This window comes from Atta colombica, unplaced genomic scaffold (genome assembly GCF_001594045.1).
Source record: "Atta colombica isolate Treedump-2 unplaced genomic scaffold, Acol1.0 scaffold23, whole genome shotgun sequence".
NCBI classification, from domain to species: domain Eukaryota; kingdom Metazoa; phylum Arthropoda; class Insecta; order Hymenoptera; family Formicidae; genus Atta; species Atta colombica.
Window position 1 is genome coordinate 283053 of NW_017259327.1, and position 21893 is coordinate 304945.

Genomic DNA, 21893 nt, shown 5'->3' on the forward strand with positions numbered 1-21893 from the left:
AAAATAAAATATTATTTATTTGATTCATATTTATCTGTCTTTATCTGACTTCGAGGTATAAATTTCACACGTTTTGAATTAAAAAAAATATGTATTCAGTCCAGAGATATAGCGTGACAAAGTTGCAGGGTTTCACAGACCCTGATATGACCGGAAAGGTAATCAAATACCATATAAGAATAACGTGCTAGAAATATATAATATACTAAAAATATATAATATTCTAAAATATAATTGTCCGAATTTGTTCGACGACGACGATGCCAATCGATGACGACGACGCCGACCGACGTCGATGACTAATTAACGCTCACGACAATATTGAGGAAACTACAAGAAAGAAATTCATAAATACTATCAACAATATCAGCGAATTAATAATATTAATCGTACTTGTCGAAGTTGCATATCTCCGAAACTATTAATCCTAAAAATATGAACCAAACGTCAAATTCAAGAGAATATTATCTATTAAGAGGAGAAAGTATTATTATTCTAATATTTTTTTTTCAACACCGTTTTTCAAGTTATGGACACAATTATACTTATGAACCATAATTTTCACTCAAAAAATCGTTGCAGAAAACTCTTTTTTCAAATAATTGTATCTTGCACAAAAATTGACGAAGAGAAAAGAAAAAAAAGCATTTTATAGGAAATTTTATAAGCTTTAATTTAATTTATTTTACTTTTTACCGTAAATCCTTTAAAAACTGAGATAGAGTTAACCAGAGTAACTGTGACAATGGAGTAATTGCAATGATGTTTAGTTTTATGTATTAAAATTCAAAAAGACTTCATATTTTATATTATTCCATGATAATTTGACTTTAAATTGATATAAATTTTCCTAAATACAAAAATGTTATATTATAATAATTATCAAATCCATAAAACGTTGTAAAAAAATTATCAAAGTTTGCAGATATTTATTTAAAGTCAATTTCTTTTCCAGAAGCCATTTTAAATGATATTCATTAAGATTACTACGATTCTAAATTAATTTTTTGTTAAGATTATAATACAATTAATAGTGTACACAATTTTTTAATTGACCGTCACACTTACCCTACTGTTAATTCAATGTATAGAGAGTATAATAGTGACGATAAATATCGGGAAAACCGTGATGCTTCGCACGCGATTGCGTTAAATAATGGCTTGCCCATTGTCACAAATGCGACATGTTAAAATACTGATTATATGTTTATTAATAATTTTACATAAGTATAATTCAAATATTATACTTTGGACTGTATTAGCACTGTATTTGTATAATAATATTCATGCATAATCTGTTTTTATTATCAAATGAATATTAATTTCATGTTCATCAGTCACTGATTTGTAACAATGTTAAGGTTATAAAGAAGAAAATAAACCTTAAATATATTTTCTTATTATTTTTCCTTATTTTTCAATGTTGTCTTACATAAAATAAATAATTTTGATGTATTATAAAATTTATTAGCAAATATTTTATTATTTTACAGATTATATCGCGAAACTGTGGGAGTATTCTCTTTTTATTGGTAGTGCAACTATCATGATGTCACAATAGTGCAGGCATTCCAAAATTACTGTGATATTGCTAGCACTACTGTAACATCGTATTTCGGAATGACTTTGCAGTAGACTGGCAATGTAAATATGGATAAACGTAGTAAATTGTCAATAAATTTGACGAAACAACAACGATAGTTCTTCCGAAGAAGGAACTAATTATGAGATTACCAATTCAAGCAGTTTGATCTCATGTTAAAAATTATATGGACACAGTTAATAAATATTCAGATGTGGAATTTAAGAGTCATTTTCAGTAAAATGAATATATATATGCATCTTCTGTAGTTAAAATGTATATATTTTTTTTATTTCTTGGATCGAATATTTCGACGCATGTGTTTCTTTAAGTGATGCCATATTGCACAGTAACTGCCCCGAAAGCCGCAGTAGTCGCAGTGGCAATATGGCTATCATTTACGATGTTATTGAAAGAACTAGACACTGTTGTAGCGCGCTGGGTAGTACTGGCGGAACAATTTTTCAGTACTAGCAGTGTATATCAGAACACTCTACATTCCGAAGAGAAAGGAAGTTTTACTTGATAGAAGAAATATTTATATATTTGAAGAAATATTTATATATTTATATACTTGAAGAAGAAATATTTATATATTTTTACTTACCTATATATAAAGAACGAAAAGATATGTAAAAAAACTAACTTTGCGTTTTTTCGTCACAATTATCCTAATTGACCCTATTTATAAAAGTTACGGAGTACACGATTTTATTTTAAAAAAGGCAATTTTTCTCAAAGTTGTTTTTCCAAATAAATTAAAAATGATTTTGGAAAATGATACGCAACTAGGATCGTATGTAAACTTTGAGAAAAATGTAAATATTATTTTTTCCAATTCGATTATATACTTATATTAAATGAACTTATATTTTAATGTAAAAATTGAAAGTCCCATATTTTGAAACATCATATCTCGGGAATTATTGTTCGTACGAAGTTAAAAAAAAACATTCGTGGGAAAATTGCGGAAAAGAAATTTTTATTCTATGAAACCACTACAAAGAAATTCGACAGAAACAAAAACATCAAAAACACTATTTTTATCGGTAATACAGACGGCTCCAGCATCCTCTTAACTCTTACCCTCCTAAGGGAGGTCACTACCGAATGATTCCTGTTCGTGCAAATTTCTCGCAAACTCGATGAATCTGGTGTTTGTTATCTTCCCATAAAAAAAGTTTGTGGTGGGGGAGATCTGTGCGCGGCAACGCGACTCTGGCCGTCAATCTACCTGTGATTGTTCAGTTCAAGTCGATGTATGCTCATCTCTAAGTATGTAAAGAGTACTTTTTGTACAAGATAAAAATTGTGTCAAAATCATTATAAGTATTCTATTTTCAATCTAAATTAATGTCTGAATGTTTTCATTAAACAAATTTTTTTAATTATTGGGTTGTCCGGAAAGTTCATGCCGACTAACCTTTATAATTTAATAAATGTATACTAAAATTTAAATTTTCTGTGTTTAAATTTTCCTTCAACATCGGCACGAACTTTTCCAATCCAATATTTTTTAGACAAAATGGAGCTAAAAAGGCGAGTCACGCCTTTCTTTACATATTTATCTAAATGTATGCTTATATTTTATATTTTTTTTCATTAAAATTACATTATTTTACAACAAAATAAAAAAATGCATATTTTAACTCGATTTTTCCTATTTTTCCTTGAAAATTACTCATATTCATGTGCTCAAATAATTCAACTTTTTGTAGAATTCAAAGTTCTAATATTTTTTTTTTCAAAACTTCATATCTAAACTACAAAATCCTGAAATGATTTTTTAATATTTTTTTATTAAAAATTTTTTATGAAAAGTTATAATTCTTTAAATCAAATGCCATTTTCCTACCTTATGAGTCTTTCGGTAATTATAAATTATTACTACACTTTATTATTTTCCAAAATGAAGTTTAATATTTATTTTAGAAAATTGAAAGTGTATTGGTCAATTTTTAGAAATTTTTTAAATTATTTTGAACAGGTGAAAAAATGAACGGATTTTAGTGACTCTCGTTCATAGAGATGAGGCACCAAATTGTATCTAGTAGGGTAAGGATTAAGTTTTAAACATATATACGTGTCTGCGAAACTAAATTATGAAATTAGTACTATATTATTAGTTTCTTATTTTTAATTTAATTACTTAAATTTTAAACAATAAATAACAAGAAGGGGCAACAAGCCAGATTTTTGTATATTTTTATGTATTCTTCGAACATACGTTTCGACCTTATTATTAGGTTATCCTCAGTATAAAAAAATTAAACGCAAATTTGACAAAATTAATAAAACAATTAAAATCATAATTACGCAAAAAGTTAGTAGTAGTATTCTATCTATCTTCTGCACAATGCGATGCTTTTCGTTCTGATAATATTATCGATTGTATTCTTCCATTATAACAGTCGCAATAAATCCATAATGATAAAAATATTGAACATGATGAGTCATTAAATAAAAATGTACCAGCACACATCCTCAACTAGGATTGATAAACCAGGATATAATCAGTAATTGAAACAATGAATCAATTTAATTCGCAAGAAGCAAATGTGATCAAAGATAAAAATTGAAACTAGTTCAGTCAAATTGCTTGTATTGTATTACCTAACTTAAATTTTAACAGTCACTTCCATAAGCATCGATCGTTTTTAATAGTACCTCGTCGATGACTACGTTTGCACCCAGTGACCTATATCGATCCAAAGTAGGTTTAGTTACCAATCGTTTACATCGGATTTCAAAATTGACGGGGTCGTATTTAGCCCACATTGCACTGATCCGAATTAAAGTCATTTCATGTTTTGTACAAATCTCGCGCATTACACCGAAAAAGCAGACGACCTATTTTAGGTCAAGCCATTAAAAAACGAAGCCTAATTTAAGTTAGATTGGATCATTTATCAAGTATTTATAACATGGGGACCTAAATTTTTATAATAAATAATTTAATAATTTAAGTCGAATTTAGTATAGACCAAATGCGGACTAAGCGCACGATGTAAATGTAGCCACTATTAGGGCTATAGCATACAAAAAATTCAAGGCAGCAAGATGTAAGCAGAAAGGAAATCAACATGTTGGATAAGCTACTGCTTACATTATAGTTTTACAGACTCTATTATGATTAGTCAATTCGCTTACTGCTTACGTTTTACTGCTTAAGCTTTTTGTGTGCCATGGTCCTAAGGGCTGCCGCACATAAAATTCCGCAACAGTGATGTAAGGCGTAAACTTAAGCCGATGAGCCAGAATATTGCTTTAGGTCTACATAATCTAACGGAAATGAAAATAACAAATTTATCCATAATCTCGCAATAAAGTGAATTTTAATTGGTTGAAACTCGCCTTATGGATAAGTTTACTGCTATTTCCATTAGAGTATGTAGATCTAAAGCAATATCTTGATTGGCTCATCGGCTTAAGATTACTGTTACAAAAATTTTGTGTGCAGCAGCCTTAATTGCGAAGGGGTAACTTAATGAAATTACGGGACAGGATCCTCGAAATCTTTACGAAATCCCTATGTAATTGTTTTTGCAATCAGCTGTAATCATGAAGTTAGATGAAATCATGCGTAATCATCAGAAATAATGAAATGATATGTAATCAACAGAAATCATTGTAATTTTCTATATAATCATTATAAAATCTATGATGAAATCATGTGTGACCATCATGAAATCTGATGAAATCAATATGAATAATTACTTTAAAGTACCAGAACGTCAACAATATATGCAGCGATGTTTTGTACATAGATGATGCGATATATATTTGGTTGCGCTTTTTTGTATATACATACAGAACTCTAGGGATGCGTTCCAAATTTGTGCATCAAACGCATAGAATAGTCTCAAAACGCAATAGATGTAGTAAGCTTTGAGCCATAAGATATTAATCACAGTCAAATGTAAGGAGAATAATCAATGATTGGTTGATTTCTTATTGTTTAAGATTTATTACATCTAGAATGTGTTTACTTTTTACTCTCACGCTGTAAACTTCATTCTATCTTTATTACTTGCTACTTGCGGAAAAAGGATAGAATGAAGCTTATAGCACGTGAGCACAAAAAGTAAATGTATCCCTATTGTGTTATGGGACTGTTCGAGACTTATACACACAAGCGCGACTGACATACATATGACATACATATGACTCGACACTTAGGCCTGCCACAAACAAAATTTCTGTAACAGTAACTTTAAAATGTAAACTTAAAAATTGATGAGTTAATCAGGATATTGCTTTAGATCTATGTAATCTAACGGAAATAGAAATAGCAGTAAATTTATTCATAAAGCAAACTTCAATCGATTGAAATTTGCTTTAAGCCCATTCTACAATTGCGTAAACGTAGTTGTAAAAATTGACTAATTACATCGAATATTTTTTTTATATTTGACTGTGATTGGTTAACTATATTATAACTATATATTTTTATAATCACTTACAACTACGCTGTATTGTAGAATAGGCTGTATGGATAAGTTTACTATTTCTATTTCCATCGGCTTAAGTTTCCGTCTTACCTCGCAAACACAATAGAATAGTCGATTATTCTTCTCATATTTGACTATTGATCAATTTCTTAAGGCTTAAGACTTATTATTGTGTTTGCGGGATTATAGTTACTGTTACAGAAATTTTGTCTGCGGTAGCCCTGCGCGTAAGTTGTTTCATACATTATATCTTACAATAATATTCAAAATCAATATTGATCACTATTGATAACACAAACCGATCATAAAGAATCACTAAGTACTAACTGATTATAGTTTTCTCTGATGAACGCAGTCATTGATTACATTTAATATGAATAATTATAAAGTCAATATTTATTATGTGTGCAAAGTTGATGATACATTGATCATATCGTCTGGAAACGCGTTAAGGCCGGTGGACATACTTGCAATATATCTAATTTTTTTTCATGTTACTGTGTTTATAATCATAAGTGATTTTCGTAGATTTTTTTCATACCAAATTCAAATCCGTAGCTAAAATTGCTCCATCAGGTTTACGAAATATTTTAATCTAAAAATGCTCGAAAGACCTTTTTAGCACTTTTAACACTTTTGGAGAATATCTCGGAAACCTGACGTTATGGAGCAATTTTAGGTACGGATTTGGTTTTAGGTGTCAAAAATCTTCGGAATTACATACTGCCGTTTCTGGGTAAAAACAAATATTTTTTTGTAGGCCTATGTAATTAATAAAAAAATGATTAATAATGCCATCAAGGATTATATATTCATGCGGTATTATTTCGTATATATTCACTAATGGTGAGTGTTGGAACAGATACCGTTTGAAAGATATCTAGCTATAGGTATAGATACGTAGAAAATGTATTTAGGTATAAATACAGATACATTTTTTTTATAATTACCTCAGTATAGATACAGATATAAGAAAAAAATATCCGAAAATTTAAATACTTTTTAGGTACTTAAAAAAAGGAAAAAAAGAAAAATGGGGAAGAGAAAAAAATAGAGAAAACAAAAAGAGAAAAAGATATAAACAGCGTAAAATGCTACGTTTTATTTGTTTGTTTTAATATATAAAAGAATGTCTCGATAATGAAAATTTAAATCAAAAACAACAATTGCGTTCATATACAAAAGATTCCCGACCTACGAGATCACTTCTCATGAGCGGGTACACTGAAAAAAATGATTTTGTTATAGGAATAAATCAAGAAAAAACAAATGTGATTTTTGTTAAGAAAATGATCGATTAGTAGACTATTGCAAATTAGTTACTATTGTAAATTAATCATTTGTCAATGTAACAAATAATCAATAGTATCGCTAGCAAATAAAAGGTTCATATATAGTATATATAGAAGTCGTAGATGGTCATAAGATCTCAAATCATAAGAAATTGACCAGTTCTAATCAAGTATTCTCCCTGTATTTGCCTGTAACTGGTCAGTTTCTCTTGATTTAAAACGATCATCTATAGATTTATTTGTCCTACTCATTCTATCAAGCGCATTGGAGTGAATAAGAGCTATGGTAGGAACATGTTGGAGCATGTTGGAGCTATGGTAGAAACATGTTGGAGCATGTTGGAACTTCGATGCGAACAAACCTTATGATTTCTATGATAAACTAAAGTCTATCCAAAAGATAGATTAGATTCTATATAATTTGCTTCTATTACTAATAATTAGTTGGTATAGCAGATTAATAGCAATCACAACAAATCAATTTTGTTGTCACATATTTATCGATTACTTGTTAAAGGTACTAGTGATTTGTTAAATTAACAAAATCCTTTCTCTCATTGTTAGTGTAGAACGGACTAAACTAAGTCGAAAAGTCCTTTATCATTTGCAATTTTCGTACTTTAGGAGATATTAATTTCTAAAGTTCAAATAAGCACATATCCGGACTATCGTCAAGACGCCTATCAGTTGCAGTTGATTATCGCGCGAAGACTACTTGGCACGCGCTAAGCGCCATAACTCAAGCAGCGCGCCTACCAAGCAGTCACTACTCCCCGCGCAACAAGCGATTGTGCGTGTATTTGACAGTAATCCACGCGGATACGTGCTCATTAAGTGATATTTAAAAATTAATATTTTCTAAAGTACGCAAAAATTGCACAATGGTAAAAGATTTTTCGATTCACTAGGAAAGTTTTACGACTGTCCTGATTTGATTCTCCATGAAATATGTTGTTAAACACGAAAATCTAAGAAACACGTATTTTTTTATATGTCCCTTAAATCATGTTTAAGAAGTAAAACACTCCTTTGAAAAAAATGATATTTTTGTGAATATCGTCGGAAGTATAAAAGGTGGAAAAAAATTTTTTAACAAAAGTTGTATGGTTTCAAGAATACTCCAATGTTGTGAAGAAAAAATTATAAAAAAATTTTTTTTGTTAAACAAAAAAAATTAAAATTTTTTTTTCTTCACAACATTGAAATATTGATACAATATTTTTGATGATTTATAATATAGTAAAAATGATTTATAATAGATGCAATAATCAAAAATTAAGTTTCTAATATAATATAAAATAAAATATATAAGTATTTTGTACCTATGTATCTAAAACTTAAAAGATATCGTACCCAAAAATAATTAGATACGGATACAGATATAATATCCTATAAGAATCTAGGTAATGCACTTAGGTATAACTAAAGTCTAAATATTGTATCTAGACTTTTATCTAAATACGTTCCAACATTGATGGTGACCTAAATGATGTAAATCTTATAAAAAAAGCATTAAAATATCCCATTGACGATTACATAAGAAAGGAACAATGAGGAAGGAAGATTTATTATAATTATTTAATCAATACAGATGACTATTATTTTTCTACATCGTTCGTTAAATTAAAATTGCTAATTCTTAATTATTTTTTTTTATCACGTGGATTTGGAACATAGAATGATAGAGATAATAAGAAAAGAAACAGTTAATCTATATACAGCTAATTTAAAAAACATATAAATTATGTTTTTTACGTGCTAAATAAGAATTTATTATTTTTGTAACTTTCACGAAATATAAATCGTGAAGTGAGAATATTCGACAAGATATGAAAAAAAATTGGTATCAAATTATATTTTTAATGAATATCAGATTTTTTATTTAAGGTTGGTAAAGCGGCTAGGAACGCGTTCCGAGTGAAGCACATAATACATTATTTATCTTTGTTACACAAATAATAAAGAAGGATAAAATAATACATCATGCACTTCATGCGTAATTCTGAATGCACCCTAGGTCTGCTGGCTTGCTGTCCGAGCAATTAAATATGATTGATTGGATCTAGAGATTCTCAAGAGAGAATCTGGAAAACGTTCGCCATGATAATGCAAACTAATGATTTTTCATAAAACTTATAGTAATTGAAAGGGGAATAGGACGTCGAACTAAGCAACATTTAAAGGACAGAAATATCTTTCTATTCTCTTCTATCTTCTTTTGTCACGCAAAAAGAAGAAAAGTTACTGAGCAGGACAGAAATACGTACAGAAATATATCTTCTGTCTCTCAGATGTTGCTCACTTCCACTCATTGTTTAGATAGGTTATTCCAGTTACTATAAGTTCTATGTGATTTTTATAATAAATTTTAAAATATAGCGTTTTTAATGCTATGTTCAGCTTCTCACCCGAATGACACTCAGGTATTAGAGACCTTCTAATCAGAGTCGCGACACAAAACTATTTGAAATATATTAGTATCTCAGTTACTGATATTTATCGATGTTACCGATATTTTGTTAAATCTACTACCCTGCATACAAAAGACTCAAATCAAGTGTCGCGACTTTGATTAAAGAGTCTCTACTAGGCATCACTTCATCCTTCTTATTTACCGAACATTAAATAAGAACAAAATTTTGCAGCATAATGACTACAATCAAAATTTGAACATTACTTTGGCAGACTCTTCTTGATTTCTATAATTTACAGATAAGAACTAATCATGCTCTAATCATGAACTATTCTCTCGGCAAATATATTTAGCACTTTATCAACTTAAAAAAACTCGCCCATCTTACATTTTATAAAATTCCATAAAATCTCGAAAATATATATTGCATGAAACTAATATAATCTGTAATTTTCCATATATGTTGCAATATTACATGATTATGCTAGGTTAGAAAAATTCAGCATGATCGTAATTTCATATAAATATTTTTTCAATGTATAGCTGCTAACAGTTGATGCCTATCGTCAATGGCTGTCAAATGTCAAACGAGGGTTAGATGGATTAGAAGTCCAAGATGTTAACATATAAGAAAACAATTAAACTTTTCAACTTCTTCAAAGAAATTGATATTTGTCAGCAAAAATTGACAAAAACCAGAAATTAACATTTTTCGCGGTTGTATTTGTGAGCACTTTTGATTGATTGCTCTCATTCTGCTGTTGCTATTGTGCGTAATAAAGCGTGGAACACAAATTCTTGCATAATACACAACATAAGGCATAAGAAATTCAACCAATCATAAGTTCATTATTTATTTTTATTTCATAAAAAGGAAGGAAACGAAGAATTTTGATTGGTATATTTTCTTATGTATTACATGTTATGCATTATGTGAGAGTTTGTGCTCCCGGTCTTAACCTTGTTTTTTATTGTCAGTATATATATTGATTACACATACAAAATAAATTAGAAAAATATTAATAGAATAAAATCTTTAAAATAGAATTATATATGAATCATATCATTAGTTAAAAACTGATGTAAATCAATTAATTTTGAAAAAAACATATAAATATTTAATGATTCAACCAAAAGTTATCATTTTTTTGCTTAAAATAAATTTTTCTTTCAGTTTCATTTACAACACTTTAAAGTGCTTTTATCTATGATATAAATTTATATTTAGTACGATTTTTTTCATGTGCATAATTAGCACAATAATTAATGCATATGTATAATATGAAGGTCTAATAATTTATAATATGCTAATTTAGTTAATTATGCTTATAAAAGAAATCGTATCGTAATAAATATAAATTTATAAGTAAAAGGTAGCACTTTAAAGTGATGTAAATAAAATTGAAAAAAAATTTATTTCAATTACAAAAGAAAGATGAATGCAACCAGAAACCAATTTTGCCACTAAATTCGTTTTCAGTGAAGCAAAGTTCATTAGAAAACATTGTTCACTTAGCCCCAAAAAATTCTTATTTTTTAATAAATATATTATATATTATATTCTTTTTTAAAATATAAATTCGGTTTCTGTAGTTTTTATCGGCTTTTTTATGCAAGATAAGAATAGCTATTATTACCGGTCAGATCATTTATTTTAAAAAGCTCCTCTAACGAAAATAGTGAGATTAAATCAATTCATCTGCTCAGATTACGAGTGAGAATTACGTGTATCATGGGTACAAGAGAAAAACTTGTTGCAGACTTTTCTCGTCTAATCCACTTACTCTTTCGAGACAACAAAGTTGGACAAGAATGAGCAAAGAAGTAACGATACTCCGTGGTAATTTCACGGACTAATCAAAAGTGTTGTTCAAGAAGTCATCCCGAGTACATGTAATAGAGTAGACGCAACAAGTATTCCCTCATCTCGCATAGATATTATTCCGCTTTGAAGACAGGACGAGAAAATTACGGAATTATCGGTTAATTTTTAATCTTGTCTAAGTTACAAATTATGAATGTTCACACAAAAATTAATATATCTTGATACTATCTTATTTTAGTAATCCACAAATTTAAATGTTGATTGCGATTAATATTTGGAAATAAATATACATAAAGGATGGAACATATAAATTATAAAGCTTAAAATATACAATATACAAACGCACATTAAGATGGTTCTTTAGTAAAATGCCGAAAATTTGGGATGTCTCACCAGGGCCCATCTAAAATTACAATATCATAATTTGGATAAAATATTAAAATTACGTATATCTTAATGAAATAGTATGGAATATATGATAGTAATCAAGAGCATCTTCATCAAATGAGAATAAGATGAGATTATGTTTCTACCAAAAATCTTTAAAATTTTGTAAAAATTTTTTTAAGTATGATGATATTATGACAAGTGAAGTTGAATCAATGGACGTCAAGATCAGTATATAATTATGATCACTATAGGCTTATACATAAATATAATAATTTATGTACGTTTAACATACCTAAGTTTTGTATATTCACTGAAAGACCATTGGAAAAAAGGTCGAAACGTGAACATTGTTATATGAAATGTAATAAATATTTTATACATTAATATTTTATAATTATAGCATACATTATCTGTTAGGCTCTTATAATAGCCCTTATTGTATATTAATTGAATTTTATTCACATTGAGTCGTAACTCATATTATTCTTAATTGTTAGATTATGTTTACTTTTCAAGGTTAAATTTATATGTTTATACACGTAAGTTTATACACGTAAATATCTTTCCAGAATGGCCGTTGACTTATTACTTTTTTGTAACCATTAAAATTGTAATTTTTTTAAACTATTATAATCTCGTTTTTCAGAGAAAAATATGATAAGATTTGTGTGCAATTAATCAAAGAAACGAGCCTTATCTATCACCATGATGCAAGCAGAATGGTGTGCTCGTAAAACTAAGCCAAGTTTGCGCAACGTACTGACCTTATTTTCCGCCATTCTATAACATATATATTCGCACGGTTGTCATATGATTCGAAATGATTAAAAAATATATTAAATAAAATATTAAATAAAAAATAATAAATAATGGTAAAAAAATTAATAAATAAGTAATTATTTACTATAAATAAGTGATTATTTACTATGTGTGAAACTAAGTTTTACTGTCATAGCAGGTATATATTAAAACAAAATCCGCCGAAAAATCGCGAAAAAAAGTCAAGCTTTGGTTGGTTGCAGCAGATAAACATGCACAAGAAACACACACCATGTCTACTTGCATCATGTTAACTTGCATCATGATCACAGTTAAGTTATATGAAAAATACATACATAGAAACATACATAGAAGAGCCATAGGTAACTGCAGTCATAGTGGAATTAAACAAAGTGCTGTATTCCCGCAGTAGTCAAAATAATGGCGTCCCTATTTGCGACTAACATGAATGTAACATTTGATGATTCGATTTTATATTTTCGAGTTTTTATATATTATTATTTAGTTTTTATTAGTTTTTATTTTATTTGTAATAGTTTTTATATATACGATTATTTTTATTTATTTTTTATGAAAGTCGTGCTAGCATTTAAGAGCGATTTTTTATTGATCGTGCCGTCATATTTATGTGCAATACAATACCTTGTCTAATTCCACCATGACTGCAGTGATGATGCACATTTGGCCCCGGACTACCCGGACATCTCAGAGAATCAGCCCTCCCTATTTTTGATATATCAATTGTCGCTTTCTACTAGCCAAACGCGATGTTAATTGGTGGAGCAAAAATGCAGGAGTTGATTTTCTGAGATGCCAAATGAAATTACTGTCGATGGCTCCAACATCTATCTGTTCTTTTCTGATTGCTTCACCATAATGCGCATGCGTCGATTATTATTATATAATGTTAAGAGTGTTGTACTCTGTCTCGCCTTAAAACATACATATATATACATATATGTACATACATATATGCGTTCATAGTTCGCATATAAATCACGCACAAGCGCGCAGTAAACAAGTTTTCAGACAAGAACAGATAGATATTGGAGATACTTTTATTACATTGATCAGATCAAAGAGAATTAGAATATCCTCTTTGGGTCAGATACGGTATAGCTCTTCCAGTATATATGTTCTAAGATGTGAAAGGTTACATTTTCAACATTTTTTTCTCTCTTATTTCATCATTACCGTAGAATTTTGTACATGCCAATTTCGTATTTACGTACTTCAACTTCATTATATAAAATGTTTCTATGGTAATTCAATTTATTAAAGAACCATCTTAATATCTTCAGAATTAAAACTGAAGCGCGTAATAAAAAAAAAGTATCGCGCGCATCTAATATACAGTAGAATATACAATTTTTTTAATTATGTGGAAAAATCCATAAAATTTCTTTTCTATTAATGAAATATCATTGAAGCACTCAAGTATTCTTTTTAATTTGTTGAACCATTAAAGCACATTCAAGTATTCTTTTTAATTTGTTGAAATTTATTTAAATTTATATTTAACAAATTAAATCTAAATTCATTTGTCCATATACATTTTGTTTTTTTTTTATTACTTTCATTTAATTTTAAAAATATTTAAAAAATTTTGTAAATCAGATGATAAATTTATACAATATAATAACTCTTATACAATATAACTCACATTACAAAATATTATTTACCATTTGATACATTTATAATCGTCTTTTTTTATCGATGAAAAAAGGTCTTTCTAGCATTTATTCCTTCGAGTCATTTAAAGTTCGAAATGGGTTAAATTACTTAAACTTTAAGAAGATAAATAGTAACGGTAGATATTAGGAAAACAAATCTTCATCTCTCCTACGTATGAATTTTTGTGTAAACAAATTGATAGTGCGCTCTCTGAAAATAGTTTACTCAAAACTTAACATTTCTCATCAGCGAAACATAATTAGACGCGCTTTCTTGAATGCTTCCTTGAATATTGGCAAAGGTCGAAGGCTACGTATATTTGTGATCAATCAACCGCATGATTCCGACTATATTACGCAGGTAGATTCGATATAATTAATTCTAATTAAGTGAATATCGGTCAATATTGTTCTTAGATGCAACGTATCACTCAGAAAATTTATGCAAAAAAAATTTATACGTATAAGTCCCTATCCTAGTTAATCAATCTCATTAGTACTTTCTACGCGAGAATACATCATTACTGTCACGGGAATAGAATTATCACTAACAAAATATTGATATTTGTAGTAAATGGAGTGTTATTACTTCGCTTTCCTGGAATTCATATGAATTACTTTATTAATTCGTAAATTTAATCTAAAATATCTTATACACACGCAGTTTGTGCAAATAATTGCGAAATATTTTGCAGATTACGTACGTTTGCAATCAACCAATTATATATTTCCGACTATATAAATTTCTATTGATAAGAACAAATTTTAAGAAAAATTAAAACTTAGAAAAATTAAAATATTAAAAAAAATTAGCAAATAACATTGATGTAATTACTATATTTAATTATATTTTCAAGAATGAATATTTTCAAGAACTGAAAATTCATTTTTACGTAAAAATGAAAACAATAAATAAGAAATAATCTCCAATGATCTTAATCTTAACGAATGTTATTTAGGACAACATTTAAGAGATTTTAACCGTCAGTCGGACATCTTGCCGGCGATACTGTAACTTTCAAGTTATATAACTCAAAAAGTACTTTATGAAAAATAACTTTATTTTAATGTTTTGAAAAGCTCTTGACACCAACTATTAAATTCTGGAATCAAAAATAGGGTATTCCATTTAAAAAAATCGATGTGACCTTGATTTTGGCAATGTTACTCAAAATCAAACTAATAAGATCAGTAATTAAATCGATCTTTTTAAACCCTACAACTTTTGTCTAAACATTTTTTTGTAAAACTTATATCTGAGATATTCATGTCTTGACCTTTTTGGGACATCCTGCATACGTGATGAGATCTGGGAATAATGATTCATATATGTTGGAATAATATATCGATTGTGTTCCAAAATTTACTGCTAGTACTGAAAATTTATAGTGCACGTAACGTGAATTTTTCAGTACTGGCAGTAAATTTTGGAACACAACCATCATATCTATACTCTATTATTCTAGTCCGTATCTCATCATTTATCAGAAGTATCAGAATAATGACTAATTTAAAAATTGTCATTTTTAATTGTTTACATTAATTAAGAATTAATAAATAATTAAGAAGGGACCCTTCTTTATTCTTTATTTTGACAGAGCAATAACTGAGTCGTTAAAATCTCATCATACGAAAACAATTATATTAATATTGTATTATAAATAGCATTCTGTCAATTGTTTTGCTTAAAAGTGTCTCATCTCAATTGTTATTGAGTAGTTCTAGAAAGAAAAGGCATAATAGATTTTTATAATCAGTTGTTATAAATAAATTTGCATTAAAAAAAATAATATTACAAAGCATACACATATACAGTTTAATAATTAAAAACATTCAAACGCAATATTCAAAGTTTTCTGGAAAATCTGATTTTTTTTAGTTATGTCATTGTTTCGCCAAATGTGCGACATATATGCGTGAAAGGATTAACTATACTTAATTTCGTAAGCGGGGCTAAAGATACTCACCCTTCGCACGTGATGATACCGTAGTGCAAGCCGGTCGCCTTGTCCTCACAGATCATGCATATCATAGGCGTTTCGTCTTCTTCGTTCTCCTGAGGCGGTAAAGGAGGCGCAGGCGGTGCCACCGATATGGATTGTGAGGCCGCCTCAGATTTGACAACAGTACCGCCGTTGCTAACCCACGGTTGCGCGACGGAACCGGACGCCGTGAGATTCAGCGCTTGCATCTGTTGCGCGGCCGGCAGCTGCGTCAGATCGCCAGCCCACAGCCTCTCCATGTTGAGCGGCGGTCCGACAGCGGATGAGTACGTGACCGCGGGAGACGAGGGTGGTTTACCCCTGGATTCCTGGCCAAGATTCAGCAATAGCTGGGCAGCCGACTCCTCCGACGAAGAGCACGAGGCGGTCGCTGCCGCTGTAGCAGACCAAGATGCTGCTGGCGGCGGTACCGGATCCAATGGCGGCGCTGACCATATCATCGTACGGACGCCGCCGATCTCACCCATTAACACCGTGGGCGGGGGCCGCGGTGGTACTGGCGCTGCTCTCTGCGCCGGTGGTTTCATACCTTCACCTGAAATAAATCATCAATGATCGATTGTTACAATGTTTGTACAATTTGTACAATGCCTGAATAATCTATTTATATAATTGTTGCATCTTTAAGGGAGTATTCTAGTCTAGCAAGTAAAAAAATCAATTTTTTTTACATATTTTGCAAGTATTTGGTATAGAAAATATATCTGCAAAAGGAATTAGCTCGATTCGCAAAATTAACAAAGTTATACATAGCACCTGATAGGGAGCGGTCTTCGGCTCGTTTTCGACGTTCGGACACACAATAAAGCATTATTAATCGACATTTTTATTTCGACTAAGGTCAGAAAATCGTTATTCTTAGAAGGTTGTGTATATTTGGAGTGGAATCTTTCTAAAGCTGCATTTTCATGCTGATTTCAATGTTCGACGCTCGATTTGAACAAACTAGTCACATGATCAAAATTGACGAATACTAAGCATCAATTTTGATCACATAATCTGAAAATGACGCTGAAAATGAGCATTAGCTTAAGAGATATAAATAAAAGTTCTATAATATACAGAGGATAACATTTGCATAAGCAACTTCCACCCCACTGTTCTGAATCTTCTCTGCTTAGGAGCACTACTTCCACGCGAAGCGACTCCCATTTCCCCCTGTCAAGGAATGCACGACTGGCACGACTCTCCAAGATTGATGATATTTATTTGGAAATCACACGCTTCGAAACAGGAGGGAAAATGGAGTGAAAGTCGCTTCGTGTGGAAGTCGAGCGCCCCGAAGCAAGGGGAAAGATAGGAGAAGTAGGGATTCTTGTGGGGAATTACTAAGGACACTTTTTCCCTACAATATATCTTAAAATCGGTGAGGTATCACCTTAACCAAAAACGGATATTTACGTATTTTTTATCAAAGTCAAAAAGTAATTGTGATTTAAACTAAATTCTATATTCTTTGGATATTCTTTGGATTTTCATAACTAACACTAATTGTAGATGTAATAATTTCCATTGGACATAAATGACGAATCGAGGAGGAAATTTATATTAAATACTTCTTTGTTAGAAGTTCTTTTATTATAAATATTATTGCATGTTATTTAAAAATGATATTTAGTAATTATATATAACGATTCCTCACGACATGGCCGATTCAAAATAGTGATTAGATATGAAAGAATAAATCGTTAAATAAATTTAATGTGAGAAGTGCTTGATTTAATAAAAAATGCAGAACTTACACGAGGTTGCCGTGATGGTAGCGCCGGTAGTGACACAGCTGACATTGGTACCGCTAGAACTGGTGGAGACAGTTGTTGCATTCTGCCCACCGTAACTAACAGCACTGCTAATGACACCGTTGAGTAGCCTCTGCGTAGCGAATCCCTGTACGCTAGTAGTGTTCTGAGACCAAAATTGATGATGAGCCACTAACAGATGCGGTGGTACCGGAGGTGCGCGTGATCTTGGTGGCGCCGGTGGTGAATGTTGTTGTTGCAAGGATCCGTGTGGTCTGGCTGAACCAACTGCGCCGGGACTAATGTTTAGGTTCAAGTTGAATTGAGATGACGGGCTATTCCGGTGACTAGGTTGGTTGGAGGCTTCCGAACGACCACCGACACCACTGCCACCGCCACTACTACCGCCCCCACCTCCGTCGAAAACCGAATTGTCGGATTCTTCCTTGGTCTGGACGGACGATAGGTCGCCCTTTAAGTCCGGACTGTCACTCCTCGACGAGGCATCTTGGGCAATCGGAGTCGATGAGACCGCTGGAATTGGCGAATACGGCGACGTTTTGATCTGTACGGGGGTGATGGAGCGTTGTTGTTGTTGCTGATGCTGCTGCTGTGAGTGCTGATGATGTTGCTGCTCGTCGGAGACCCTGAAGCTCATCAGCGGACCGGCATCCGGGAAGACCGAGTCAGGCGACGCACGATCCGAGCATCCCGCGTCGCGACCCTCTTGACCGTTTCCTCTTCCACCTCCGCCATCACTGCTGCCGATACCACGAAGAGAATCTCCTCGTGGTGGCCCTGGACTCGGGCTGCCCAGCAGGTTATACTCGCTCGTCACTCTGATCTGGCAGCCTGGCGAGCTCGGCATGTTCGTTTCCGGCGACAGAGTTGAAGTATCGGCCATGCTCTCCCCTGGAGCAGGAAAGTTTATGGGTGAAGGTGCGTCCGTCGTCGGGTTTCCCTGCGGCGAGCCTGCTGATCCGAGGGATACCGGGGAGTCTGAGAAATAAGTTGGTCTCATATTTATACTCGGACTGCGGACAGTCTGTAATGCGACGGGATGTTTTTTCCTTTTTTCTTTACCTTCGGAAGCACGATTGAATATAATAGTGCAGGAATATGAAATCGTTATTCACACGCACATTATTTCATAATGAACTTGAATGCACAGAGGAATGGAAACGAGAAAGGAATCGGCAAATTGGAGAATTGGAGCAAATTAATGACGTCCACCAATTTTTTTAATTGGTGGAGCAAGCCGATGCTCAGAGGAAGGTGAGATAATAAGCTATGATGGAGCATAACATATTGCATCTTCTTATGATATTTGATTTGATTATTTCTTCCTTGATATTTGATTTTCGAATTAACATTCCAGTGATATTCCAAGTTAAATAGTGAATAAGTTTAATGTGCGATATAATAATTCAATTGTTATTACAATAATTTAAAAATCCAATTCTATTTAATATCAACTTGGAAACATAATATATAAACTTTATATAAAAATTAAATTGCATTATCTAAAGATTAAATAAGAAGGTTTGCACACAAGAATTAGTCAATCAACAATTTTTAAAAATTTTCATTTCTGAATTCTTGATTAACTTTTAGGGCACATCTTACGATTCCTGTTACGGAAAGTGTGTGCGAGTCCGCTAACATTTTAGAGATATAATTTGTTTATATATGATATTCCTTTACGTGAAAATTTCAAAAGAATATTACTAGATTAAAGCATATGCTTTAAATCTTTACAAATTTCAAATGTTTTTTTCTTTGTACTTCATTCTAAAATTCTAAGATTAACTGTTTGAATTCAGCATTGCGATATTATACACTACTCAACAAAAAATAGAAAATACTTTCGAACATGCTCAAAATGCAACATTCAAAACACTGTAACTCGATGGAAAATCATCGTAGATAAAAAATCAAAAAAGCATTTGGAGTTTAAAATCTTTATTTTTAAAATTTGATAATTGATATTTTAATCTAATTTATCCTTTATTATGCGGATTTCTAAATGCATATCCGTCAAATCCAAAATTTTTACAAAGACCTATGGTGTGAAGTAAAAAATCATAAAATTACAATTTATAGCAATCGAAAAGAGTAAATCTTTATCTTTAATTTGCTTTTTATTGAACGTTGCACGATTTTTTTTCGAGTTATTGAACGTTGAAACAAAAATGATCACATTGTTTTTGCTTTTGTAAATAAAAAAATTAAATAAAAAATTAATTATCGTGATTTCATTTATAAAACAATTTAATGAAACCGCCGTTATGAATGGCATCAATGATGGATTTAAAACTCATTTTAATTATTATGTTAGTCTCGATAGGCAACCACTCTTTATGCAATCCTATATTCAATAGCATTGTGTATACATAAGGTATTTCACCTTCCTTCTCCATAAAAAATAGCGCTTCTCGTGATAGATTCCAATATGAGATATTCTTGTAAATCAAGCACTTACAATAATATGAGATAATATTGTTAATTTACTAAAAAATTTTTTTACGCGTTTCGTATATAAAATAAGCCGATATGTATTTTGACAATATATTTTCGAAAATATGAAAGTTTTTAGAAACTCGCTATTTATGCACTTCTTAAAATCTACTTCTATTCTATTTCTATACTCTCTACTTCTATATTATACTACTCAACAAAAAATAGAAAATACTTTCGAACATGCTCAAAATGCAACATTCAAAACATTGTAACTCGATGGAAAATCATCGTAAATAAAAAATCAAAAAAGCACTTGGAGTTTAAAATCTTTATTTTTAAAATTTGATAATTGATATTTTAATCTGATTGATCCTTTATTATACGGAGTCAAATTGTGCTCATTTTAAATATATAAGAATTATCTACATTTACGTATTCATTATTACTATAATTGTTGTTAAATTGTTGTTAAATGATTATTATAAACAATTAAAATATTTAGTCATTTTATTGCTCAAGGTCACCAAAATAAAAATTTAAATAAAATATCATCGTCCTCATTAAATTTTCTATAAAAATCATATTTTTTTAGAATGGTTATTTGATATAATATTATGTGTGGAAGAAAATAATTTCCGCGGCGGGCGGTCGAGCGCTGGTCTGAGTCCGCTTCATCGCCATTGTACTGCATCCGTCAGTAAGTGTGCGAGAGAAATTTAATTTTTCATGGTCCTTCTAGATCAAAATGACCTAAGCATCATCTTTCACGCTAGATTTCAGAATCAAAGTGACGCGTACCTGCCATCGAGATTTGAAGCTTCAACTATATACTATAGATAGAGATGCTTAGTTTTTTAGTTGGACTGTTAGTATGCATCTAGCAGCTATTCGCATCAAAAGCGTTTTTTTTTTCGGATCAAAGTGTTTACAAGTGTGATCAGCATGTCGTTTTCATTTAAAAAAATTTATGATTTATTAATATATTTTTGCATTAAATTAATATATTTTTATTAATATTAGGTGTACAACTTTGCTTCCGCCGTTTTCCTATAGATGGCTTTAGCGGTAAGTAGTGGTCGAAATAAATAGATCATAGACGTACAATAAACTTGGGCATCTGTAAACATAACCCCATAGAAACATTAGTCGATTTGTGTCTGCATCATAAAGTTATTCTCGATTGAAAATGTCAGTTTACGAGCCAAATTCTCGTCATTTGCGGGAGGTTTTAATTTTTTGCTTCAATATGAAAAAATCTGCGGCTGAGGCTCATCGAATGCTCTCA

At 30.9% G+C, this 21893-nt stretch overlaps 1 protein-coding gene across 2 annotated transcripts in view; it reads right to left on the minus strand.

Annotated features, from left to right (window-relative positions):
* LOC108688372 (hormone receptor 4) overlaps positions 1-21893 on the minus strand; it is a 183613-nt gene that overhangs the window by 58229 nt on the left and 103491 nt on the right. For both annotated transcript variants that reach the window (XM_018194612.1, XM_018194611.1), the window contains exons 3-4: positions 18152-19147; positions 16374-16944 (exon numbers count right to left, since the gene is read on the minus strand). In XM_018194612.1, coding sequence (XP_018050101.1) covers positions 16374-16944; positions 18152-19147 — 1567 coding nt within the window. The remainder of the gene's footprint in view (positions 1-16373; positions 16945-18151; positions 19148-21893) is intronic.